This window comes from Ochotona princeps, chromosome 27, assembly GCF_030435755.1.
Source record: "Ochotona princeps isolate mOchPri1 chromosome 27, mOchPri1.hap1, whole genome shotgun sequence".
In the NCBI taxonomy this organism is placed as follows: Eukaryota; Metazoa; Chordata; class Mammalia; order Lagomorpha; family Ochotonidae; genus Ochotona; species Ochotona princeps.
Genome location: NC_080858.1, coordinates 21,364,943 through 21,392,683, shown reverse-complemented (window position 1 = coordinate 21,392,683; position 27,741 = coordinate 21,364,943). Strand labels below are relative to the sequence as shown.

Sequence of the window (27,741 nt, the reverse complement as noted above, 5' to 3'; positions counted from 1 at the left end):
AAAACAGGAGGAATGTGAAGTTTGAGAGAACATGTTTGATATTGAAACATCATTTTGCACACAAGGAATGAAAAATCCCATTCTTAGATGAAGAGCAAGAGCTTGACCGAAAGTTCTAGATTCTGAAGGACATATGGGTAGAGGAGAGTGGCGTGATCTTCAGTTGGGAGGTGGGTAAAGGTCTAGTATTTGTCACTAAAGAAGGGTAGGAAGGACCAAGGGTTCAGCTGTGAAGCCGTAGAAGAAGATGCGCCTGTGTCCCACGTAAGAGCTCTGGTTTGGAATGCCAACTCTGCTTCCAGAGCCCAGCTCTCTGCTAATGCACACCCTGAGAAGTGGGTGATAGCCCTGTCACCTGTGTGGCAGGCTGTGAGGCTAGGCTGGAATTCCTGATTTCAGCCTGGCCCAGCTCTGATTGTTGTAGGCATTTGAGAAGGAGAACTAACCAGCAGGTGCAATTGCTCTCTATTTCTCTATCTTCCTACTTTTCAAAAAGAATGAAAATTTTAAATGACAACAGCAGCAACAAACAGAAACAACCTCTCCTACTACAAGAGCTGAGAGACTACTGCTCTAGAATTACTGTTTTCTTTTTCTTTAAAAAAATAGTTCTTTATTTTTATTGGAAAGACAGATTTACAGAAAAAAGGAGATACAGAAACATCTTCTGTCTTCTAATTCGCTCCCCAAGTGGCCACAACAGCTGGAGCTGAGCCGAGCTGAAGCCAGGAACTTCTCCCAGGTCTCCCATGTGTGTGCAGGGTCTTAAGGCTTTGGGCCATCCTCTGCTGCTTTCCCAGGCCACAAGCAGGGAGCTTGTGGAAAATGGGGCATCTGGGAAATGAACCAGTACCCATATGGAATCCCGGCGCATGCAAGACAAGAAGTTAGCCATTGAACCAACCTGCTGAGCTCATAAAGTTACTGTTTTCATCTTCCTTTCTTCTATAGGTATTAACTCTCTGATCGCAAACAACATCTATGAGGCTGCCTACCCTCTTCATGACGTAAGTATCACTTCTTGGGTACACTGTCTCGAAGACCTCCAGCAGTACAGTAGGTGGACACATACAAGACAAACCAGGGTGACTGTGGCATTACAAATGCCTTGGCTTGCCTGCCATGGCTCATTGCTGACAAGGTCGTTGGATGGTGGTCAGCCTCTTCTAACTGTCTCAGTAGTGAGTTTACCAGATGACAAAATGATCTCTTCTTTTTGACATCAGAATTGCCCATACACCTGTCCATTGTTTTGGGTGCAGGAGTGAAAATTGAGCTATAGTATATCGTTGATTAAAGGCAGGAGATGTTGGGGAAGGTATAGATAATGCTGAAAGGTGATCCAGAGACCAAGGTAGTACCTGGTCTGGACTACCAGTCCCTTAACTGGCAAAAAATCATGTCTTGCAAGTGAGCAATGTGTGCAGCTGTGACATGCTTCGTTTTCACTGTGAAGCTGCGTGTGGGCGGGTCTTTCCAAATTTCATGGAAAATGCTTACCTATGAATAGAACTGTAAGAATCTCAAAATTGGCTTTTTTTTGTGTGTGTGTGAAAAGAAATTTACCTTCTCGCTGCATTTTGCATGAGCATTTGGAGATTCCACCATGTTAATGTACGATCTTAGTTTTAACTTTTTTGAACAAACTATGTGAAAATTCCTTACACAGTTGTTTGGCTAAGCAAAGAAGATAGAGCAACTTCCATGGAAGCTGTCCTTAACCCTCAGCAGTGCTGTGAACAACCGATGAGAATGTAGTGATATTTTTCTAGAACACTCTGTCCCTTGAAGTGAACGCAGCACTGGCTCCACTGTCCCTCTGCTAGGTCACATCTTTAGCATATGTCACCCAGTGATTGGTACCCCGTGAGGCTAGTCCCTCCTTTTCCTGGTACCCTTGCAGCAACATTTCTGATGGTGTGTTCAGCCCATGCAGGACAAGGGCAAGTGTGTCCTGCATTGTAGGTAATGGTCATGGGATGTGCTAACCTGTTCACTTGTCCAGGATCTGCAGGTGTTCAAGGGGGGAGGGAGCCTCTTCATGTGAGCCATTAGCCCAATGACTGTTACACGTGGGGGTGAGTAAGAAGTGAACATTGACCCCTTACCATGCTAGGCTTTCGACTTTTCTTAAACAGAAATGAAAGAGAGATGACATTAGAAAGTAAGAGAATCTATTCTTGTGTGGCATCTGGTTGTGATCATCCATTGGCTTTATGTGGTATCCCTTTTTCTCCTCCAGGGTGAATATGATAGTCCGGGGGACGACATGAATGACAGAAAGGTAGGTCTGGCTTGTGCTGCTTCGAGTGCTTTGTCCCCATGGGACCATTCATGGCTCTGGTACTGGCTGGCAAGTTTTATTTATCTATTTTTTAAAAATGGTTTTCCAGTAGCCACCCCCCCAGCACTGGTGTTTGGAACTGTGAGGGCCATGTCTGGTCATACAGTGACTGTACACGTGTGTGTGTCCTTTTGATGTTCAGTCCCTGGGACCAGCAATGCTAAGCATCCTGAAACTTATCAGGGTCCCACGCAAACTCCTTATTCCACCCTCTATTGAAAAGAGAACCCCCATAGAGAAACGCAGATGCCCAACTGCCTTAATTTATAGATGTGAAAGCTGACACCAGGAAAGTTAAGCACCTTGCCCCGGATCCATTGCCACAATAAAAAGATGAGACTTGAAATCCAGCGTCTGAAAGTCCAACTCTCACGGCCTGTCTTCTGTTGTCTTTAACATTTTCTTACTTTCTAGGTAGACAAGTACAGTTTCATCATTCCCCAGTTAGAGATGAGAAAGAAGAGGGAGAGAGAGGTGCTCACTCCCAGAACCTGGGACTTCAAGGTCACGTTTAGGAGAGGAACAGGGATCACCTGAACAGAATCCCTTCGATGCCTGTCACAGCTCCTGACCACATAGCATGCTCCGCTGCTCAGATGTCTTCATTCTGTTGGATGAAATTCCTCCCCTGCCGTGGCTCAATGCTCTAAGAATTGCCCTGGCCTCTTCTGGGGGGGGCGGCAAATATGCATGGGCTCCTCATGCCATCCTTTTGCCCAGGGTCTCTGAGACTGCAGCAAAGGAGGGTGGGAGAGGCTGGGCAGGACGAGGAACTGAAGCTCAAGACGTCTCCCTGCCCCCAACTCTGTTGTCTGGAAAAATCATTCATGCCCAAGTTGCCTTTGGAGCAGTCTTCTTTTTATCCTGCCTGTTAGTCCCTGTTATGAAGTGTTAAGTATTAAAAACATAAAAGGTCTTTTCCAGAAATACGGCTGTGATTGCTTGCACATGTCCCCTCTCTTGCCTGCCCAGGGAATCTGCTGTAGCATTTCGATGCCTTACCCTCATCTGTTTTCTATCTGATGCTAATAGTCTCGGTGTTTAATTTCCTGAAAAGTCCCGATCAGATTTAAAGGAAAAGGAGGAAGCACTTCTCCCCACATCTCACCTCTCTTACCCAACCATTTTTTGTCCTCCCACTCCCTAATTTCCCGTTCCTCCCCTTTAAATGGGAATCACCATCCCACTGCCTGCCTAAGAAACCCCCTGCTGGGTGGTGGTGACCCTAGACAGAGAACAGCAACACATAGTAACTCAGGGGGACCTTGTCATTCAACAGTTGCTGGTACTGATGGAGAGAAGTTAAGTGTAGAATACTCTAAATATACATGCGTTTGCCTTTGGAATGATATTCGATGATTATTTTCCTCCCAGTAAATGCTTTACTTGGGCTGATAGAATGAAGTCAGGAATGGATGGGAACTGGCAGAAATCTGCCAGAATGGAGTTGGCTGTTGGTGGCTAATTCTCAAAATTGATGTCTGCTGGGGATGTGGGGAGGAAAAAGGCCCCTTTCTTGTGGCTTGTCTGCTGGCCAGTTCTGGCATTCAGGACTCTGCCCAGGTCAAGGTTAGGGAAGTGAGTGCCCCTGGGACGCTGATACCCAGCAAGGAGGTAGACAGGTCTCAGTGTCTGTAAGTGATTGTGAAGTCAGGGCTGGGGCCTTGGCACACACCTCCTGGCCGGTACGCTTTAGTCACGTGGACGTAGCTTCTTCTGTGTAGTGGGTGAAGAGGCCTCGTCTGTGCTGGGCTTGCTTCTGTGGTTTTAGTCACCTGTGAGTGGTGCTCAGGCTGCCTCCTAGAGGAGAAAGTGCAAATGCCCTGGAATCCATGCAGCCCAGCTGAGTTGATTAGGTGAGTGGGGAGAGGGCTCCAGGAAGGGTTTCGATCGCAAACACCAGGGAGGACTCTGTGCTTTGGAAGCTGGAAGATGGGGTGTGGAGAGGGTGGAGAGGGTGGAGAGGGTGGAGAGGGTGGAGAGGAAGGCTCCGGGCTGCAGCATGGGCTGACTCTTGGAGGACCCTTTATGATAAGATTTCAAGTGGCCTACCTTGCCAGTACTGTGCTGGTCTTCTTGTATCTTCTTGCATCGGTGGCTGTTACTGTGGTCTCCAAGGGCTGGGTTTGTCTTCAGCGGGGGACAGGAAGCCCAGAGGCCCAGAAGAATGGCAGTCTTTAAGTGATGAAAGATCAGGTGAATTGGCCCAAGCAGATGCCTGTGAGTGTCTAGCATAATCGCTACATTGCCTTCCAGGTTTGGTTCTCTCTAGCTCCAGTTCTCCTATTCAGGTATTCCTTCCTTTGTACCTATTTAACTCTCCTGTGGCACATGGATGGTTTAAAAATATTTTTGATTACTTAGAGAGAGAGATCCCACCCATAATCCCCAGATGCTCAAAGTAGCTACCACGTATGGCCAAAGATGGGAGCCAAGATTTCAATCCAAGTCTCCCAGTGGATGGCAGGGACTCAGTCACTTGAGCCATCACTGCTGCCTGTCTGTGCACATTAGCAGGAAGCTGGAGTCTGGAGCAGGATCTGGATGTTGAACCCAGATACGTTGATGTGGAACCCAAGCTCTGTGATTGCTAAACTAAAAGCTTAACTTCTCAAACAGCTTCCTGGGCCTATCTCACATCTGCATCCACCAGCTATGGACGCAGCTTTGTATTTAGACGATGCCACCCTGAGACAAAGACTTTCTGCACGGTTCTAACAGCAAAGCTGGGATCCAGCAAGGAATAAGGCTTCTGAGTCTGGCCCTCAATTTGTCCTGGAGTTAACTGTGTTAGACTGGCTTCTTGGAACATTACTAGTTTTCCCAATTCAGTGGTTAACAGTCTCAGATCCAGGTTCTAGTGGGACATGGGACTCACAGAGGAATTTGTTATGGAGGTCAGAGCCTATGAGGTAGGCAGTAACGTCCCATGGCCTTCAAGGGAGTGGGCCTTGCCTATATGTCTGTGACGCAGGCTGGCTTCCCTTTGGGCCACACACGATGTCACCATGACAACAAGATGCTGAGGAGCTCACAGTTTGCACTTGGGAGATAGACTCAAAACCCTGAGTGGGTAGAAGCATTAGATATGGGGAGGAGATACGCTGACGGTGATAAGCCTAAGTTAGCGGCCACTACCTTGGAATGATCAGCATTGAGGATCATGGGTTTAGATCTTCCTCTAATCTTGTGCCATGCATCCCCTTTCCCATCTTGGTTTCCTCCTTGGCAAATAGTGATTGCATGGACAGTTGCTCTGTCAGGATCTGTGTTGTTTCTGGTTCTGGTTTGCAGCTGCTGGGAGATACCATGGCAACAAACATCTACTACCGGTAAGCAAGAATGCTAGCTCTCGGTTCAGTTTTGAAAGCCTGTCTTTAAAGAGTCTGAAGTGCAAAGGATGACTTCCTGTAGGGCTGATGTTGAGCAAAACAACCCAGTTGCCTATTTAGAGTAAGCTTTCTTTGGTCATAGGCAAGAAGCATAAAAACATCACAAAATAGCAGCAACATTCCTAGTCATTCCAGGTCCATACTTTAATCAAGTGCCACTCTATTCGGTATAGCTGTCTAGGTGAGATCTGGTGATAGAGGGGCACTAAATTGTTTTAATTAGTGGTGAATGATTGGTGAAAGTTGCTGGACAAGTATTTGAAATAGGAATACTGGGATGAATGGCTTTCCCCTTGATGTTGATGGCCAGGCTCAGTGTCTGTGCTGGTTTTGACAGTGTCTGTGACTCTCACAAGGTGATCCTGTCCGATGTGCTCAGTGCATTATTTCCTCCTGCACCTTCTGTGTGCATTCCACTCAGGTCTAGCCTCACTTCTCTCTGCTGGAACCCCTCTTGTCAGGGTCACTATGACCTTCAAGTCACTTCTTCCTTCTCCTCTGACCTGGCCCACAATGGTAGGTAACCTTGCCATCTCTTCTTTTAGGAACTCCCTCATGACTTGGCTTCTGGGACATCCCACACTTCTGATTTTCTTCCTTCTCCACACCATCATTTACTTATCCCATTTTTTTGCTGGCCCCTCATGGTGCTGGTTACCCCTGAATGATGAAGTGTGTGGGGACAGGTCTTTAGCCTCTTTTCTACCTGGTCTCTCTCTTCCTTGGCAGTTCCATCCTTCATGTAATGACTGAATTATTTCTTGCTAAATAACTCCAAGATTGAGATCTTTGGTCTGGACTCTCCTCTGAACTTTGGATATGTACACCTGCCTGCTCGTTCTGCATCTTGCTAGGACCATTGCAGTAACCTCCTTACTCCTCTGCAATTCCATGTTCTCTGCTGTCTGGCTCATATTGCCTTCTGCCCCTGATCTTCCAGTGACTCCCTTCAAAGACTTTTGCATTGCCTACAAATCCCTGAATGATCAGGCTGTGCTAGTACTTTCTGATATGATCCCTGTTATTCTCTCTAGGCTCCCTCTGTCCCAGCCATGCTGTTTTCTCTGTTTCTTGTAGGACACACGGTATACACGTGTTTCAGGTCTTTGCACAGGAACAGCGTTCTTCTGCCTGGAACATTCCTCCTCTTCCTTCAGGTCTCAGCTCAAGTGTCGCCTCCCCAGAGAAGCCATCCCTGGTATTCCTGAACATCTTCTCTGCTCCTTATTTTTATTCAAGGCATTTACAAGCTCTCTGTCTAGGACTTATTTATTTGTGTCCCCACACCAGGTGTAAGCTGCACAATAGCAGTGGCATTGTTGTTGTCTGGGCAGATCTGATATATAGCTGTCCAATCAGCACTTGTTAAATGAGTGGCTAATGAACGACAGGCCTCATTTTCCTAGATTAGATAAGAGAAGGGAACAAAGGAGGAGTGAAGCTGACCAGGTGCAGGACTGCCTCATGGTGTGATAAAGTTCACCTCTCCTACTTGGGGGGAGGAAAGGACTGCACTTGGGGAGCTCCTGTGGGATGTCACATGAGAATAACACTTTAACTTGCCAGGATGCACTAGAGAGGAGGAATGGTTGCTCATCTCCACTGCTAATCTGGTTCTCTCTTTCTCTTGTTCAGCTGCTGTACCAGGAATGGGCACGCTATGGGGTGTTTTATAAGTTTCAACCCATTGACCTCATCAGGTAAGCTGTGGGAGTGGACTTTGGGGAGAAGGTTGTTAATGCAAATGATCAACAATCCAATCTTCTTAACTTGCTGTGGTCTCTTGTCCAAGTAGAGGAACCTGCTTGTCCAGCGTGTCTTCTGTTTCCCTACTCTGTATCTGATGAGTGGGGAAGCAGCAGAGAGGTAGGGCAAGAAAGAGGGCTGTGAGGAGGCAGATGACAATGTAGCTGTACACTATGAGGCCCTCGACACTGTAATCTCCCTTTCCCTACCTGCCCTTTGGGAGGGGAAAGGCGTCGCCTTTCTTATTCTTTTCCTTAAACTTGTCCTACAGAAGGACTGAAAGGGTGTTGTGATGTCCAAGTGGCCATGATGATTCTTTAAGATATTTATTTGAGAAGAAAAAGAGAGAAAGAGAGAGCAAAAGATGGAAAAGAGATAGAGAGAAAAGTCCAATGTTTGCTGGTTTGCTCCACAAATGTCTGGTGTGACCCTGAGCTTGGGGGCCTGGAAGCCAGCTGAGGTTCCCCATGTGGGTGGCCTGGACCCAACTACCTGAGTCATACATGTTGCCTCCTAGTATGTGCACTAGTGAGAAGCCAGAATCAAGAGCAGAACTGATTCAAAGTTGGGCATTTAAACGTGGGATGCAGAACATCCCAAACAGTGGCCTAACCACAGACCAAGCACCTGTCCTGACCACAGATGCTGGGCAGTGTGGTTGGCCTGATAGGGAACGTGAGCCTGTAACAACCTTTCCAAAACAGAAGGGAGGAGAGTTGGGTCTTCCCTTCGCTGCTACCCTCGAAAGGATGACTTGTTGCCTAACAGCTTGGAGATGCCCCCTATCCAACCCCATCCCTTTATAAACAATTGGTAAGAAGTCATCAGAGAGAGGTTGTCAGAGTGCAGGAGCTCTGCCTTGCCTACAGGGGGTGGAGAGCTCTAGAAAGCCAATTCACTTTGAACGTGTTTCCCAGTCAAAATGATGGGTGACACAGCAGCAGGTGCGGAGGCTCCAGGCTGAGATCTGATCTTCTGGCTCTCCTCCAGGCCTGGCCATCAAGTTATTCCTGCTTGCTTGCACATCACATTCCTTTCTTCCTTGGTCTTTAGGGTCCTGGCTGTCCTCGATTCAGAGAATGAGCTGAGGCCGCTCTGAGCCAGTTCAGCAGAAATCCTCAGTTGGGAACGACAGGGGGACTGAAGCATGACTGCCATGGTGGATACCCTGACACTCAATCATCTGTGGCTCTTTTTCTTGAACTACTTAGTTTGCAAATGGACAGAGTATTCCTGGCTGGCTGCCGTGAGCTGGGGCTGTGCAGAAGGATTGTGTCCGGAGGGAGGATTCTAGCTTCTTCTTGGAAAAAGGAAGCACTGTGAGGGCCAGCATTTTGGCAGGTTTCACTTTCCCATGGAGAGACAATGGCCCTGCCAGGGAACTGGGAGAAGCAGGTGTTTGAATCAGCTGAAAGCCATTAACAGAGGTGCTTGGGTCGGGGGCAGCGGCGGGTGCATGTGACCCTTCACCAGTGACTCCCAATCCTTGGCTGCTTTTTGTGCACGGCTCACCTGGACTGCCATGGGGGGGCTGGTCCCTGGGCTTGAAAGGCTCTGATGATTTTCTCTGAATTCGAATCGGCCACATATTCTATCACCTGTGTTCTCCAATCCAGAAAATAGAATGGAGAAATCAAACAACTCCCTAGCTGAGATCCCTGACTTTCCCCCAGAGACCTCAGGTGATTTGCCACTGGCGAAGTAGGGAATGGGTCCATTTGAAGCAGCCCCACCCTTCAGGAACCTTGGCTTTGGAGCAGAGCCCTAGCAGGGGAGGGTGAACCCCTGGGCCTGAGAGCTAGAGAGTGGCTTGATCAGGCACGGTGGATTGGAGAATGTCTGAGGCTCCTCACAGGGCCCTCTGGCAGGACAGGGCCGGGGCTCGGATGAAGGGAGGGCAGGCTGAGCCCAGGCCACTGTCAGACACTGGGCTAAGGGGAAGGGATGTGGAATTAGGGCGAAAGGGACACCAGGTTGTGTGTGTTGCGGGGGCACGTGGGCAGGAGGCAGCTGTGCTCTGCCCTGTGCCCCTCAGTCCTGGTCTCCACCAGGTGCACCCTCACCCGTGCCCAGCAGGCTGCACTGTGAGACTATGATTGGGTCTCTACACCTTGCTTGGAGCCTACCTTGACTCTGCAAACACTGGGGCCTATGGGCTTGAGCTGACTCGTGTGTGTGTGTGTGTGTGTGTGTGTGTGTGTGTGTGTGTGTGAGAGAGAGAGAGAGAGAGAGAGAGAGAGAGAAATCTGGAAAGCTCCCTGGGGCAGCATCCAGCAGGAGTGCAAGAGAATATATGCAAACTGATCCTGGAGTTTTGTCCAGGAACTTATGCCCAGGCAGAATTCCGGTTGTGCTGGAAAGGATGGAAGTATGGGTAAGTGTTGCCTGAGCTGGACCCAGGTGGCTGTTGTAGTTCTTCAAGGAGTCATAGAAGGAACCTCCTAGCAGGAGGAGGGCATTTCTGCCAGAACTTTCAATGTCTCAAGGACCCAAGATGAAATAATTTTATTTTCTGTGGGGTACCCAAGGAGCTGGGCCTTTCAAATTTGTGTGGGTCTGATCCAATACCATCAGCATCTTAGAGCCCTGTCTTTTGCTGAAATTAACATCCGCTGTTTACTGATTGCCTTAGTTTGGGATACAGATGAGGCAAAACAACAACAGCATCAACAAAAAACGACAGTGACAACAAAAAGACTCTAAGTGTCTTCTGTGTAGGGCTCAGCTCCACATTGTAGTTTGCTGAAACTCAGTAGATGCATTTTTCCTTATTTATTTATTTTTTAGCATGTGCCAATGCTTACCTTTGACAAGATGAGAAAGAGGGGGTTCTAGAAGTTTGTAAGTACAGGGGCACTAAGTCACCTGTTTATGCTGGGGAATCTGCCAGCAGGTCATGCCTGGGGCACAGTCACCACCCCTAGCCCGAGGCACAGTGTGGAGGGGTCAGAGAGATGCCCCCTGCCTGAGCGAGGCTTCCTGCAGTGGAAGTCAGGCACGAGGCAGGAAATCTGGTTTTGTGGCGGGTGACTTCTTGAGATGTGGAGCATTTTCCTTAGTGGCATCTATGGGTGGCACCGAGTCCCCACCTCGCTGTACCGACTGTCTCTCCACCATAGACAGCCAGCGAGAGCCCAAGCGCCTCCAGAGCCAGCCCTCTCTTCTCCTCCTCCAGCAGGACAGGCTGTGCGATTTGATCCTTTCTTCTCGGTCTGCAGGCCCCACTTCTACCCTCTTGAAATGTGACCCAGCCAAATCCCTCTGGAGGGGAAGAGAGGAGCCCAGGCTCTCTCTCAGGGGGGTTTTCTCGGCTGGGCAAGCTCAGGAAGGACTGGCCACAGCTGGTGTGGGGGAGGGGATGGAGAGCAAAACATGTTGATCAACCCATGATGAATTATTTCGTGAACCGCTACTGCCTTGCCCGGGATTGAGGAAGGTGAAGCAGCTCAGGGCTGTGACCATTTACTGGCACACACAGTGACCAAGACTCTTGGCTCAGCCACACCAGGAGGTGCAACAATGACAAACCAGTGCCTGTTAGGACATAGTAGATATGTAGGCAGACAGATGGATGCAGGATGGGATGATATGGGGGCCGTAAGGACGATACAAATAAACACAGCCTGGGATGCCAGATGGAGAGCCATGGTTGCTAGCAGAATACAGGAAGACTTCCCTGAAGAGGTAGAACTTGCATGAGGACTGTTGCTTTTTAAAAGACAGAGGTTGAAGAACATGCCCTTATTCTCAGCCTGGGCTGTGCCGTTTATTGTTTAGTCTGATACTGACAGCCAAAAATCACATGAACCCAAAGCCAGACCTTGGCTCCCTATTGACTAGGAGTGATCAGCCCAGAACTTGACTGGCAAGCCTCATTTGTAAGGGCACTGTGCCAACCTGGCTGTTGGCCCTTGTCCTGCCCTGAGAGTCAGTAGGGAATCCAGAGTTGGAAGGAAGCGAGGCTTGACCCACCAGGGCAGACCAAAGAGAGATGACACGTGTGACGGCCTGCCCAGGTCTTGGCATTTGAGGGTTGAGTTTAGCTGGGCAGTCATTTTCGTCCTGGAGAGAAATAATAAGTTCTGGGCCTGGAGATTGTTTCTTTTCCCTCCAAGTGTGTGAGATCAGAGTGGATGAGGGAAGATAGGATGGCGCGCGCACACACACAGAGGCAGCTCCCATCTTCTGATTCAATGCTCAAATGTGTGCAGTGACTGTGGGTGGGAAGCACCTAACCTAGCAGCCCAGAATACTATCCAGACCTCCACACAGGTGCAGCAACCTGGTTATCTGAGCCATCACCACTGCCTTTCAGGGTCTAGACTTACAGGAAACCAGAGTCAGGATCCAGAGTTTGGTACTGAGTTCAGTCTGGGGGGTGGGCATGCTATCTCTTGGAACAGTTTTCTATCTTCCTGCTAGTACTGTCAAGCCACATGATACAGATGGCAGGATTGAGGAAGAAGAAACTGTCTGGTTTGCAAGCCCATTGCTTCCCTGACCCTCCCCACACCTTATTTCTCAGAGAGTAAAAGAAGCTGATATTGGTCTGAACAAATACAACAGGCTGTCTGTTTTGTGCTGTCTCCATTGTTGTGGGCAGTAAACTCTCTGTCCCCTAACATCTCTGGGACAAACAGTGGCATCACAGTGGAACAAAGTGTAGAGATTGGAGTTTAAAGCCTGGTCCTGGAGTGTATACTTGGGGAATTCTTATACCACGTTCATCTTGCACTTGTTTTTTTTCCTGCGGTAGCGAGCATCTTGTGCCGGGGCAGCTTTTCTCCGCTGGACACTCCTAGCCACTGGGAGCAGAACAGAATGACAACTCTGTTTGCAGTTCTGCTTCCTGGAACTAAGCAGAACAGGAGTAGCCTGTTGTAGAGGTTTGTGCCTCACATATTTGAAAGTAGCTGCTGTATTCCTAACAGTTTTTCATATGCCAAAGCATTCTTTTTTCCACTTGAATGAGCCCTCCCTTGGCTTTCCTGCCTGTGCTTATGTGACACGGGCTGTTCAAATGGCTTTGTCTTCATGACTGTCCTGTTTAGGGCTTGCCAGCCTGGGAGGCCCACTGGGGCAGCCTTGCCTAGGTCACACCTGATGTGGTTAAGCCACTGTCAGATACTGTGCTGGAGAGAGGAACTGAGTATAACCCATTTTCAAGAAGCTTAAATTCAAGGTGAACTCTCTAGGCCTGGCTTTCCTGGGAAATGACAGAACAAACTGATAGATAAAATGTATAAGAAGTAACTGTAAGGCTGTAGAAAAAACAGCTTAAGGGGAAAACTACCTCACTGCCCCTTGCCAAACTAGCGATCTGTAATAATGGGTTCAGGGGTATCAGCTAGCCATACTTCAGGCATCGATCATTGGGAGTAATTGCAACTCCTTCTAGAAACTTCCATGTGATACGTGAATGCAGACCCTTGGAATTCTCAGAAAGCATTTTGGAAAACATTCTGGGACAGCATTACTCAAGGATGTGCTAAATCTTGGCAAAGTCTCACACGTATAGGGAATCTCACCTAAAGAACACAGTTTGGATGGAGATATTTCATGGAAGGATGAATCCTGTGATTGAAGATTTGGAGAGGCTCCACCTGGAAAAAAACATAAGTCAGGCTCCCTGCAGGAGGAAGAAAGTGAAGGAGTGGGGCCAACACTTGTTAAACCGAAGAGATGAGCAGAATGACCGATGTGTGTTCATCAAACCCTGTAGCACCTGCAAGAGTCGCTTCAGCCTGGGAGCAGTGGGTACAGCTCTAGCTTTGCATCCCAGTGATGGAGCATTGGTGTAGGTCTTTCTTTTTCAAATCTATTTTCTTAGCTGTGCACCTGTTTTATCTACCACAATATCACTGTGAGGAGTAAGATAAAGTGTTGTTCAAACATTTTGAGAATGGCTACAGGTTTGGTTCAACAAAGGCATTATTTACCTGCTCCGTAGGAGGAAATTATAATATTCCCAAAGCAACACACTCTTCTGTGGCTTTTATATACTCTTCTGTATGTGTGGCTTGCTGCCTCACAAAAGCCCTAGAGAATGAGTATGACTGTTTTTTTAAAATTTTTATTTCTTTAACTTGGGAAAGAAAATGAAAAATAGGAGTCTCCTATCTACTGTTCCGCTCCTCAAATGCCCACAACTCCCAGGGTTGGGTCTGGCTGAAGCTGGGAGTTAGGAACCAAACCCAGGTCTCCCACGTGAGTGGCAGGGACCCAAGCACTTGGCAGAAAGCTGGAGTTAAGGACATAGCTGAGACTCAAATTCAGGCACTCTGATAGGAAATCAAGGATTCCAATCAGTGTCCTAACCATCAGAATACCTACCCTTCCAAGTGGGTACTATTACTTTAATTTTTTAAAAATGTTTATTTATTTTTATTGGAAAGTCATATATACACAGAGAAGGAGAAACAGTGAGAAGGATCTTCTGTCCACTGATTCACTCTCTAAGCGGCTGCAACAGCTGGAGCCGATCCGATCCAAAGCCAGGAACCTGGAGCCCTTTCCATGTCTCCCACGCAGGTGCAAAGCCCAAGGCTTTGGGCTGTCCTTGACTGCCTTTCCAGGCCACAGGCAGGAAGCAGGATGGGAAGCGGGGCTGCTGGGATTAGAAATGGTGCACATATGGGATCCTAGTGCATGTTGGGCCCATTACTTTAATTTTGTAGATGAGGTTACTGAGCTCATCAAGGCAAGGGCTTCCCATCGCCACAGAGAGGCCTCATCTGGGATTTAGACTTGGGCCTGTCCGACTGTAGAAACCATCTTTGCTCATTGTGCCTGTGACTGAAGGTGACCTAGAGGTCTTTCCAGTTCCTGTCAGGTAGTGATAATCTTTTCAACAACCCATCTCCCAGGGAAAATTGTGATGTAGTTTGCTGGCATGCATGACATGCACAGCGTGACTGACCTGTGTATCAAGCTGGGGTCATCTTTAGGAGCATCCCTTTTACACTCAGCAGGTTTAATGGGCCATTCTCAAGGCCTCTGTTAAGTGGCCCTAGGAAGCTGTGCTTTTAATTTTCCATTTCACACTCCTTCCATGTTGTCAGATTGTCAGCTGCCACATCTTACTTTTGCCAGCTGAGTAGCTTTTCTTCCTGACTCTGATTTACTGCTTTGTGTCACAGGCAGTGTCAGATATCACCCCCACTTCCTCGCAAGTCCCCACTGTCACCAAATGAGGTGCTTCTTGGTTTGACTCATGTTAAGAGTAAGAATTTGAAAAAGGTCCGAATGATAGTATCTTGTCCCAGGGAGAGTGAAGTGATGCTGTGGAGGCTCCAGGGACCTCAGAAATGGGGCTAGGGAGTGTGGGACACTATAGGAACCATGACTGTGAAGAGTAGGGTTGACGTTCCTTGCTTGTTTTGGAATTTTCTGAGACGCCCAACTAGCTGGTCTAATATTTCTCTCAGAATCAGTCCAAATCCTTTGATAATGTGAGAGACAGTCCTTGCCTCATGGGTATGGAGTTGAAGCTTCAAGGCAGATGGAACGTAGAGAGCTTGAAATGAAATAATGAGACACAAACTATTCATGGAAGAACACTCCTATGGCAGGCCATGGAGCTGTAAAGAAAAAAAAAAAGCAACATATGGCTGATGTACAGCTTTGAGGGATAAGGCAGTGACAGGTTTGAAAGGGCTTAATCATTGGTATAATTGATTAGTGGAAAGTAAGACTTACAGTACAGGTGAGGTGTAAGGAGAAGGCAGAGGTGGGAAAGAGAGAAGAAATGCTGTGGCTGAGAGACTGGTGACATACAAAGAGAAGCTTTCTTGTTCAGGTGATGCTGAGAGACTCAAGAATAGGCTCAAGAGGTAGAAGGGATGCGGAGAAAGCAGTGAGTCTGACAGGAGTGGCTGGAGTGTTTGAGGCAGTGCAGAGAGAGAGCTAGGAAAAAAGGGGTCCTGCCTGTGGCAACAGTAGAGATGTTTGCAAGTGGACCCTGATATGTAGGCAGGTGGCAAGACAGAGGGTTTCATGAAGGGTTTGGGACTCATTGTGCTTTTGGCCTTGTAGGTGAGAACAGTTCTCTCTGTCTCCCAGAGAAGATTTGAGCAAATTCCTCAGCTGTTGGGGATCCATTGTGGCTCACCTCCCTTCACAATTGCATTTCCTCCAACAAATGTGTAAGCCATGCAACGGCAGGTGCAATCCCTTGGTGGAAGCCAAGGACCTCAGATGGATCCCAGGGACTGATCCTTGCCCTCGAAGGAGTGAGGGGGACTGGCACTGGGATGAGTTCCCATGGACACGTCCCAACTGTTTGATCCCTTGAGCCACTGTTCTGCCACATGTCCCTGGAACCCCCGTGCTCCCACTTCTGCTAATGATATTCCCTGGAGTGGTGTTCTCCACCCACACCACATGGGTTTGTAACCAACATAAACAGAAAATTTCTTAACACATTAAATAACATCGGTGGAACACACGTTACAACAACCACCACAAGATAGCTCAATTTAATTAGCCTGGCATGCCTGGGCTTTCTGCACAGGCACATGTCTCTGTTTTAAAAACGGAAAACCACAGCACTTTGTGGGTCTGGAAATCACAGATGTAAGAATGAAAAAAAAAATTAACACCACTTCAAGATCCCTGACTGGGAGACTGCTGTCCTCTGGAACCTTCTTGGGGTTGTCTTACGATGCTCAAGGGTGTTGATGGTTGGGTTACTGCCAGGATTGGTTCTTGGCCTTTGGCAAATCAGTTGGCTCAGACATGAGGAGGCTGAGGAGCTTGGCCTGTAGTGGGGGGCAGTGGGGAAGGAATGCAAGGGACACTCATTGAAGTCTCAGGCTTCAGCCTTAGGCTCAAGCTTCCATCTGCTGGTTTGTTCCCCAGATGGCCACAAAGGGCGGGGCTGGGCCAGGATGAAGCCAGGCAGTAGGAATTCCACTGGAATTTCCCACATAGGTGGCAGAGTCCCAAGCACTTGATCCATCCTCTGTTGTCTGCTCAGGCACATTAGCAGGAAGCTGGATTAGAAGTGGGACAGTTAGTACTTGAATTGGTGCCGTATATGGGATGCCAGCATTGCATTTTAACTGGCTTCAGCACAATGCCAGCCCCATAACCGGGATTTTGATGTCTCCACTTGAGCATTTTAGACTGGAGGAGGGTAAGGGTGTGCTTTCCATTTGTGCCTCTTGCTCTGCTCCGGGACACTGGATGTCTGGAAAGCCACTCCTTCTACGCTGGGCACAAGATTCTCACTGTGATTTGGACCTTTCCTTGTTTGTACATTCTTTATTGAGTTGTTTCTGATTGTGCCCAGTCCTGGGAGTCTGTATCCCACTGGGATACACTTGCCCTTTTCTGAGGGCTTGGCTTCCATGGATTCAGGAGGTTCGGCCTCTCATGAAGGAATAGGCAGCTTGTTGCATCAGCAGCATCTCTAGGATGACAGTGTGAAGCAAACAGAAGATGGACCCTCCAGACTCAGAATGCCCACCGCCCAGCTAAGGGGGAGATTTCAGTTGACTTATATAGGTATTAGGCATCCTTTAAGTGCCAGGAACTGTTTTAGGTGCTAGAGTTCAAGTGATGATCTTGGCTGACCTGACCTTCTAACCTGGGACACTGGCAAGTGAAAGCGAATGGTGTTAACAGTGGTGTCAGATTGCTAGGCATTGAAGGTTACAAGCCACCTCCAAAGTTAGCAGCATACAGCAGCAGTCACTTGTTCATGTGTTTTCATGTTGAATGGGAAAGTTCTACTTCAGAATGAGAGCTGGTTGGGTTTGGCTCCAGGCTTCAGATCATATTTTGGGGTGAGGGTTTGGCCTGGCAGTTAATATGCAGCTCAGGATCTGCATCTTGTATCACAATGTCCGGGTTTGCGTCTCAGCTCCGGCTGAGACCCAGTTCCTGGGTCCCAGCTTCCTGGTGATGTACACCCTGGGAGTCCACAGGTGATGGCTCAAATGACTGGGTCCCTGGCACCCAAATGGGAGATCTGGATTGAATTCCTGGGTCCTGATTTTGAATTGGCTCAGTTATTGCTAGTGTGGACATTTAGAGAGTCAATCAGTGAATGGGAAATTTATAGCTCTTTGTGTCTCTGTCTCTCAGAGTTTTTAAACAAAGGACATGGTAAACTTGAGACTTATGCTGATGTACCACACACACACTGTTAAAAAAGGAGAAAGGATTGTGTTTAGTTCTCCAAAGGTTGGCACATGTGGCTTAGACCAGGTGCACCTGAAACATGGCCCAGCCATGGTACATCCCAGGGGTGAATGGAGATGTATAAGGCCTCTGAAAGCAACTGCTACCATCATCTTACAAGTACTCTCTAGTCTCATGACCAAACACGGATCGCTGGAACTGGGGAGTCCATATTTATTGAGCAGAGTAGAGTTAATGTTCACTGAACACCAAGCTGTTCTATCACAAGGAGATAACAGATGTTAACCAAGACTGACCAGGTCAACTGGGACCTATGCCTCTCCTAATCTCAACAGAGCTTGTGATCTAGCAGGGAAAACAGCAAATGCATACTTAGTTGTAAGTGTAACATAGGTTATTCTAATGGAGACTAGATACTCCTAGTCTTATACTCAAGGGAGATGCACGCCTAGGACCCCCCAGCCTGGCTAAAGAAAGCCTTACTAAGGAGGAGACATTTAAATCAAGATTTGATGGAGACTTCAAAGCAAAGAAGAGCACAGTCATGACAGTGGCTAACACAGGACACTGACTGGGCCACAGGTACTGTTCTAAGCCCTCGGTATCTGTTCACCCACGAAAGCCCTCAAAAGAGGACGTCAGAGCACACAGATGCTGTTCAACGTCCTTGAGGTCACACAGTTCTTTGGGAGTAGAGATAGGATTGGAGCTCTTAAGTCTGGCTTCAACACCATGAATACTGCCCCACTGGTTGAGGGAACCTGAGTTTCTCCTTCAGAGAAGGGGAAACAGTGAGTAGTGGCACCCAGCAGTCTCCCAGGTAGGAGCAGGAACCAGAACATGGAGGGCCTTGTGGGTTGGTTAGGGATTTGCTCCATACCAGGGAAAGCATATCCTTGAAGGGCTTAGCTTGTGGGGTTCCCATGTGTGGGTGGTGCACCTCTTCCTGTTCAGCAATGGTGGCTGTGTTACTGGGACTGTTACTAACTGGAGCTACCCTACCAAGTAGCTTGCTTCCACTTGGATCGACTTCACTAAGGCCTTGATGTGCCTGACCTAACTGAAGGATCATGGAACCCTGGGAATTCGGCGCTATCATTGTGTCCCTCTTAAGATGAGGGCACTGTTGTGCAGAGCAGACAAGCCCAAGCCCAGGCAGCACAGCACTGGAGTCCTTGACCTAACCTGCTTTGCTGCGCTTTTGGGGAGGAAGATGGTGCTGGTGAGAGGCAAGGCGACTAACTCTCTGAAAGAGCCACTCAGATAGCTGATGCAGGATGGTGGAAGTGTGGTCTGAGATTCCTAGAGGATAGCAAGGGAATTCCAGGAGCTTCTCAAACAAACTGACATGGTTGCTTCGGGCATGTTTCCACTGACGATGGGATTTTGTATCTGGCAGCCATCAAAGTCATCTTTTGACTGCAGAAGAGAGGAACTGGAATCCTTGGACAGTACTAATGAGGCACAGGGGACACGGCTAAGATGTCTGAAACCACTTCCAAACCAGGAGCGATGCCTCTGTGCCACAACCCCAGGCTGCAATTCAACCTAGACAGTGAGTGGTGAAAAGGTTGGAAAAGGATGTGTGAGTTTGAAGTGGTGGATGAGGCTCCAGGCAGGTTGACTGGCATGTAGTTTGTTTACCTAGAAAATAAGGTGGTGGTGGTGGGCAGGGGGTGGGGATCTCCTCCAAGAACGTCCCTACAAAACTTAGTGTCCGTGGTTCTGCAGAAGCTCAATCCTGAAAGCAGCCTGGGGGCAAAGCCCAAAGTCTTGAAAGCAGGCCAAATTGGAATGTGTATTGGAACCCTAGACTTCATGCATTTGCTCCCACCCAGGAGCCCCTTTTACTCCCTGCCCCTGGATTTCTCTTTTCTTCTCCCCGAGCCTCTCCAGCTTCTTGAGCACTTCCATCTCTGTTTTCCTTTGCCTGTCTGGCTTTGATCACATCTGGAGCATTTCGTAGAGTTGATGAGTGTGTGTTTTCCTGTTGGGACACATGGTGTATATCAGAAGCACTTAAGAAGTCCTGGATGAGTGGAAAAGTCTGCCTGGCATCTCAGAGGCTGCTGGCCTGAGGGTGGTGGGCAGCTGTATGGCAGAGGGCCTGGTACAGGGACCACTGACTCTTCAGGGAGGCCTATAGGCTGCACTCGCTGACTAATGTTCCAATGGCTTTAAGTTGTCCAGGTGACTGAGTGGAGCATGGGAGTGTGTGTGCGTGTAAGAGGACTGGGAGGGCCTGGTTACCATGGAATGCTGCCTTTTGGAATTTGTTCATTCTGATCATTGGTACTCTCATCTGCCCATCAATAATGCTAACCAATATTGTATCACCTATTGGTAGAAGGTGGGTGATGAATGTGTCCTAGGCAGTTTGCCTGTGGAAGGTAACTGTCTCCAGGGTGAGCTGGCAGGACAAGAGAGCAGGATGGATATGTTGCAGAATGGGCTTCCCATAGGGAATGGATCGGTGTCATGCCCAACCCTGTGTCTCTTTGCTCCTCATTGCCCACTGCCTACCCTGGCATTGGCCATTCATCCTCCCTTTGAATGGGCAGGATGGAACCTGGGTGACTGCAGATAAGGATGCAATTGGCAGAAAGAACTGGAGTGACAGAAGCAGACACTGAATGCTTTTGAAGGCCACACTTGCCCTGCTGCTTCTTTCATTGTCCTTTTGGTAGGTGGGAGGATGCTGGAGGTATAGCCAGATTTCCGACAAGGTGTTTCAGAGCTCATCAAGCCCTCCCTGCCCCCACCCCTGGTTGCCTCTTCTCTTCTTTTCACACCTCAGAGGTCTGGAAGCATTTCTTTTCAGACTTCAGAAACAAGTATGTTTGCAAGGTTTTTGTTGGGCCCACTGAACTTTGTCCTCCTTTCTCCTGCATGAATCCTGAGCCTTTGTGCTCCTTTCTTTCCATCCTCTGTTTTTACCAACTCATCTCAGCCACTCCGCCTTCCGTAGTGATATCATTGAGCCTTGCAGATGACTTAGCACTGTCTGTGCCAAAAGGAATGATCCTGAAAAGTGGAACCAGGTATTTATAGGTCCAGGAGAGGGGTGGGGCTGGGGAATGCCATGCAGAGTTCATCCTGAAAAGCTGTTTATGTTCTTGAAGCTCTCGCAGAGAACATCCCCGATCTACCCATGGCTCAAATTAAATTGCAGATGCCCCTGCACTTGGGATTAGGAACGCAAACAACTGGTGAGTTGTAGACTTCAAGCGATGAGCAAGCTCTGCAGGGGAGAGGCCTGGTGGACTGGCTGGCCATGGATTTTTCCAATTGATGTTATTCCAGGAAGCCTCCCTGAATTCTTGGATTCCAAGGGCATGAACACTTTGGCTGGGCAGCACATCTTGGCGTGTGGCTCCTGCTTGTTTGCAAGGTGTGAGAGGAGGCTGTGGGGCATTTCTTCTTCCATCTTATTTGTCCTTTTCAGGGATGGGGTTTAGGAAGAAGATGAGAGCCAGATAAATGTCCTGGGCAGCCCTGTCGGTTATTTAGACTCCTGTTGTGAGGCAGAGAGTCCAACAGGTTGAGCCTGATCTTGGGATGTTGTGACCAAGGCTTATATTCCCTGGCTTGGCCTCTAGATAGGGAAGTAGGTGGCCCCCATGAGGTGTGACTTACTCACTCATGAATTCGCTTGTCACTCACTCTACTCAGTGACTCAAGAAGCACCTCTGCAGGGGCAGGAGCCATTTTGGATAGTGATAATGACAGATCCTGGCCTTAAGAGAAATCACATAGTCAAGTAAGAGAAAGGGGAAGCGGAGCTTGAGTCTGGCGCCTTAGACCACTCGGCTATCCTGACACCCTTAAGTAAGAGAAAGGGATAAGCCAGCCAGCATCTCCAGATGCTTGTTGAGTGCTGAGACAGAGTATGCAAAGCAGGCATAGAGGCTTCCAAAAGGCACAGTGTCTGAGTGAGTTTTGAGTAATGAATTGACCTAAGTTGGGTGTAGAAGAAGGCCTGGGTTATTTCAGGCAGGAGAATGGTGCGAATTAAATGTTTGAATGAGTGAAAAGGCACAATCATTCTAGGGCTTCAAGGAGCTGAGTGTGGCAGGAGTGAAGAGAGTGTGAGTGTGAATGTCAGATGAGATGTGAGACCGGAAGGGTCAGTAGGAATCAGATTGTGAAGCCAGCCTTGCCTCCTTAGCTCAAGGACTGTGGGAGGGTTTTAAGTAGGACACTGGGAAGGTACAACTTTAAGAATGTTGTTAGTTGAGGGATGGAAAAGTTTCCCTTACTGCTTTTTCCAGAAGTGTGTCACAGCCAGTATGTCGCAAGCCTTTGTGGTAGGGGGATGAAGACCAGGCTTCCACGGGAGAGAAGGTCTCCATGTGGGAGAGGCGAAACCTCAGGTGAGAAAACTGAGGTGCAGGGAAGGAAACGCAGTATCCCAAGGCCATGCAGACTAGTGTCAGAGCTGAATCCTCCAGTGAAAGTCACGCAGAAGTGATGACTTCATAGCAGTGCTCCAGGGTGGCCCTGTGGGCTCCATTTTTAACATGACCTGTTACCTGTGAAAATGAGCAGCAGGTGTATTTAGGAGAATGTTTATACAAAACCCACAACACAAGTTACAAATTCACCAGCACTCTGGCATTTTGCCCTGGTGCTTTCTAGAAGCTGAGTTTTCTTGTTTGCATTTCATTCCCTTTTTTTTGTTTCCTGTTCCTCTAGGGGGTAGAGATGGTGAGAAACAAGGGCAGGATTGATTGGCAGCATCAGTAGGAGCCAGGAGCGGAAGGAAGAGGGGATGGTGGGCTATGGGGTCTGGTCTTAAACTCTGGCATACTTGTCAGGTTTTCAGTGGAGACACATCTGGGTAAAGCAGTTAGCTTGAAAGATAACAGGATCAAGATTCAAAATGTTCTTGACAACACAAAACCCTCAGCCAAAATCAACAAGGCTAAATGTAGTAGTAGCAAACGTAAAGTCAGTTAATACTGTCCAGGGCAGAGAGAGCTGCTTTGGCAGGAGTTTGTGTGAGAGAGTTACAGTGGTGATGGTGAGTGGAGCGCAGCTAATTTGAGCTCACAGCTTGATGCTAGCACAAGCATCCTTACTGAAGTAAGGAACTTCTGGGATACAAATTGTAGGTGACAGTATTTGTTACTTTTGACGTGCTGTCTGCCATACCAGATGGTGCTCATTTCTGGTGGCTAGTTGACATTACAGAAGGTTCACTGGTGTTTCGAGCTGGTGAATATACGGGATGTTGCAGCCACTTGACATTTTAAAAAACCACAACTAGCGGGGCTGGTGCAATGGCTCAACAGCCTAATCCTCCACCTGTAGGTGTTGGCATCTCATATGGGCATCCCATTCATTTCCTGGCTCCTCCACTTCTCGTCCAGCTCCCTGATTATGGCCTTGGAAAGCAGCAGAAGATGATCCAAAGCCTTGGGACCAAGCACTCTTGTGGAAGACTTGAATGAATCTCCTGGCTCTGGCTGTTGTGGCTATTTGAGGAGCAAAATAATGAATGGAAGACCTTTCTTTCTGTCTTTTCTTCTCTCTGAGAAATCTTCCAATCAAATACAAAGAAATGAATCTTTAGAACAAGCAAAGAAAAAAACCCACTACTGGTGCGTGTTTTTAGTTGGCGTCCAGATTCTCCAGTTCTCTGCAGACTCACACCCCCTCCTGTTTCAAATCTAACACAACAGCACGAATTTCCTCAATTCCATTTAAGCTGTGACTGTTTCAAGCAATGATTCTCAAGTATGACTGAGTACCAGAATTACCTGAGAAACCTTTAAAATATATATTCCCCACTTCTTCATCAGGCCATTTGGAGTGACTGGTTATGGCTAGCTTTTCTGCCACAAGCAACTGCAAAAATGGTTAAAAGAAATATAACAGATCTTTGCAATAATACCTGAAAGAGCAAATAAACCTGGGGAACAAGATGGCACTATAGGATAAGGATGGGTTTAAACCAATGGAGAGTAATTAGCCAGGGTAAAGCAGAAAGGACAGATTTCAGGAAATAGGAAAGGACAGACCAACAGCAGGGGGGACCTGGAGACCCACAGACATGGGAAAGCATCAGCAGAGAGAATGGAGTGGTGTTACAGTGACCAGACACCCCAGTGGCAGTCAGCTGTTGGTGATCGGTCATTGGAACTCTACCAATGACCAAGTGAGAAGGAGAGTTCACCAGGATATCAGGAAGTGAACACAGGCAAAGAACTACCTAAATTGCTGATTTGTCTGATCTGACTACGAGCAGAGTTGGAGTGGCAGATCCCAAGCAGTGATGTAGAAACAGGGTGGATTTCACGGCCTAAACCCCCACCAGTACCACACTGGGTATTTTATGTACTGTGGCAAAAGCTGCAGTGAGCTGTGTATGCACTAAGCCAGGAGCAATTAGGTGCCTTTTTGTGCACTGTGGCAAAGACTGAGGGACCAGAGGGACAACAGTGAGCTGCGCATATGCTTAGCCGGGAGTGAAATCAGTGCCGGCTCAGCACACTGCATTGCTCCCACAGGGAAATCAGTACCAACTTGGCATTCTATGAGTTCTAATTAAAATAGGCCTGGGTGGCCCCCAGACCTAGCTGCCAGCAGACCCAGAAACCCAGCAGTGCCACATCAGGCACCATTTTGTACACTGTGGCAATGGCTGCAGAACCGAAGGGTCAACAGTGAGGTGCACATTCACTAAGCCAGGAGTGATCAGGCACCATTTTGTGCACTGTGGCAAAGCCTGAGGGATGGTTGGGACAATAGTGAGCCGCTCAGCCAGGAGTGAAATTTGATCCCACAGGGAAATCAGTACTAACTTGGCATACAGTGGGTTCCAACCAAAATAGGTCTGGGTGACCCTTAGGTCTATAGGCCAGAATGTTCTGAAAAGACCAGAACAAAATGATTTTAGGACAGCTGGCATCTCCCTAATCTCGAGCATTGCTCAATCCAGGAGTGGAAGAAAGACTGCAGGCAAGGTGCGGCAACAGTGCAGAATCACAAGGGATGGAAAGTGGGATTATGGAGACCTTGGTAGAAGCTTAGCACAAGAGCCTGGGACTGAAACTTATTGGAGGGAGTGGCATAAGTGATTACAAAGAAAGAACTGGGTACCAAACACAATCATTAAAGTCAACTTGTAGACAGTAGGCAACACAGCATAGAAACCAGCTGTAAGGAGAGGGATCTGCTAACCAAAATAACAATGACCAAGAGCAAAAAAAGAGAGAGAAGCATAATGAATATTAAAAGCCTTCATCAACCTCAGAGTTAACTAAGGAAGATATTGAGAAAATGGGAGATAAAGAATTTTAAAATCTTGTTATAAAGCTTCTTATTGACCATGAAAAGCACATACAGGAGCTCAAGGGATTTAAGCAATATGTTATACAGGAAATAGCGGCAATGAATCAAATGAAAGCTGGTATATTAGAAACTAAGAATGCAATGGAACAAATAAAAAATTCAGTGGAAAGCCTCAATAATATGTAAAATACAAGATCAATAGCTCTTTAATACTGTTTTTTTGCTATGTCTCAGGGAGTTCCATATTTTTGTTTTTATTTTCATTCATTGAGAAAGTTTTTTGTTTTTCTTACTAGTTTCCTCACTGACTGATAGGTCACACAATAGCATCATTTGCTTCAGGAAGGTCTTTGATTTTCTTTTCATTTCTTCAGTTACAGATTGTTCATTCAATAGCATGTTATTTAACTTCATGCTATTGTAAATTTTCTGTTTTTATCTCTTGTCGATTTTGTTTTATGGCTTATCATTAATGGGAATGTATAGTAACTGTGTAATTGAGACTATCATGTAGATGTGAAGATATAATGCAGTATGCATCTCTACTTACAAATCAAAGATGGACTCACAATGAAACTGTTAAATGTATCTTGACAATAGAGTGCTGGACTATGCCTTTGTCCATGTCTACAATGTCAAGATACACTTAAACAGCGGAATGATGGACTTAGAACTGATTGTGAAGGACTATACTATTGTAATGCTATGGGGAAATTAGTAGGGGTGTGTGTGAATTTGTGGGGAAAGGAAAACAAATTCTGGAGCCTGTAGAACTGTATCATGGAATAATAAAATAAGTTTGTTTTTAAAAGAAGAACAAATGAACTCTACAATGACTCTGAACAAGTGCAAAATAAAATAGCAAAAAGTTAGATTTATAGTCATCAACTATATTCCATTAAATATAAATGACCTAATCATCAAGATAAGAGGTAGAAATTACCAGGTCTAATAAGAATATAATGGCCAAATGCATACATCCTACTAGAAACATCCTTTAAAGCCTTATTTATTTATTTGAAAGAGAAAATTACAGAGAGGTGGGGGATGGAGATAGAGTGAAATCTTCCATCCACTGATTCACCCCCAGCTGACCACACTAGCCAGGGCTTCCCAGGCATGAAATCAGAAGCTTCTTCCAGGTCTTCTGTGTGTAGAAGGGGCTCAAATGCTTTAGCTATCTTCTGCTGCTTTTCCCAGGCCATCAAAAGGAGTTGGATTGAGAACCTTTGCCCATATGGGATGCTGGTGTCACTAGTGGTGAGTAGCTGTAACTGCTACACCACAATGCCAGCCCCAGAAACTTACTTTAAATAAAAAAAGGCACAGATGTGGTAAGAGGAAGATGATGAACAGCATTAATTAAAAGAAAATGGAAGTGGCTGTGTTAATATCAGACATGGTTGGCTTTGGGACAAGACTATTATCAGGGATATGGATAGCATTTATATTAGTGAAAGAATCCATGTGCAAGAAGACAGCGATTCTACATATGTGTGTACCTACTAGCAGAGTTTTTAAACAGATGGAACAGTGCTTGCCAAAACAGAGAGGAGAAATAGACAAATCATATTTGGTTATTTCAGCACTCCCCATAATTGGTAGACAATCAGTAATGATGCAGTAAATTTGAATTATCAGTGCTTTCTTCTAATTGACATTTTAAGAACATTTCATGCAAACTTCAGCAAACACATTATTTTCATGTGTGCATTGGCTTGTGCTGTCTCATAAGAACAAGTTCCAGAGAATTGAGATCATACAATGTACACTCTCAGACCACAGTGGAATTGATTCAGAGATCATTAACCAAAAGTCCCTGCCGTACTTGGTCACCTTACTTTGTTCCTACGTTAATGCAGGACCACATCTCATTCATTTGTAGCAGATAACATTAAGCCAATTCATCCATGCATACTTCTATTTTTGACAATGGTAACCGCTGAAGAATTTGTGAAAAAAGTAGTATTTCTAAATTAAAGATTCGTTAGCAAGTGTGAGAAAAGAAGTGTGAGGGTCATCACCTATCCGTTAATGAGGGGCATGAGTGAACATTGTGGAGTGTCTAGTTGTTACACAAGCTAAAAAGGCTACAGTGTCACTCTGTGATTTAACGTTATGGGACAGCGGTCATATAGGCACTCTGAGAGACTGAAATATGACCTGCAGCATGGCTGTAATTCCCACAGCATGTTCAAGATGTCCCAGTCTGCTGCACTTTCACATTCTCTAACCATATCCTTTTCTGAACCATTTATGCTCCAGAGAAACACCTCAGTTCTAGAGACAGAACCATGTCACTCTTATCAGCAGCATCAGCAGAAAAAAATCTAAAGACTCACCAAACACAGGATCAGTTAGGAGTTTAGCCTAAGATGGAATCCCTAAGGACCAAGGATGAAGGTCTCTATAGATTTTTATAGGTGATGATAAGGAGTGTATCGGAAAAAATGGCCAATCATTCTGTATACCTCTATTTTTTTCCCAGTTGAGGGATGTTTTCTAGCATTCAGTGTGTTTGTCAACAGGCCATTATTTCTACCAGTGGTGATGAATTTATAGCTCCCTGCAGATTTGTTAGTCAAGTTTTGGTTATTGATAGTGATAGGGTAATAGCTATAGCAGGTAGGGTAATATCTATAGGGTAATATCTACAGCTGTCTCTTGGCTTTCTGATTTAAGTGTCAGCTGAGTATGTGGCCCTGGGCTACCTCAACTGCCATCTGATTCACAGATTCAGACAAACAGGGCAGTATTCTCCCACTTGATATGATGGAGTATTTTCAAGAAACTTCAACACATCATAACATTTTCCTA

The 27,741-nt window shown here is 46.9% G+C and overlaps 1 protein-coding gene across 3 annotated transcripts in view; it reads left to right on the top strand.

Moving 5' to 3' along the window:
• ANO2 (anoctamin 2) overlaps positions 1-27,741 on the top strand; it is a 349,050-nt gene that overhangs the window by 97,136 nt on the left and 224,173 nt on the right. For all 3 annotated transcript variants that reach the window (XM_058655873.1, XM_058655872.1, XM_058655871.1), the window contains 3 exons: positions 952-1,007; positions 2,243-2,284; positions 7,372-7,436. In XM_058655873.1, coding sequence (XP_058511856.1) covers positions 952-1,007; positions 2,243-2,284; positions 7,372-7,436 — 163 coding nt within the window. The remainder of the gene's footprint in view (positions 1-951; positions 1,008-2,242; positions 2,285-7,371; positions 7,437-27,741) is intronic.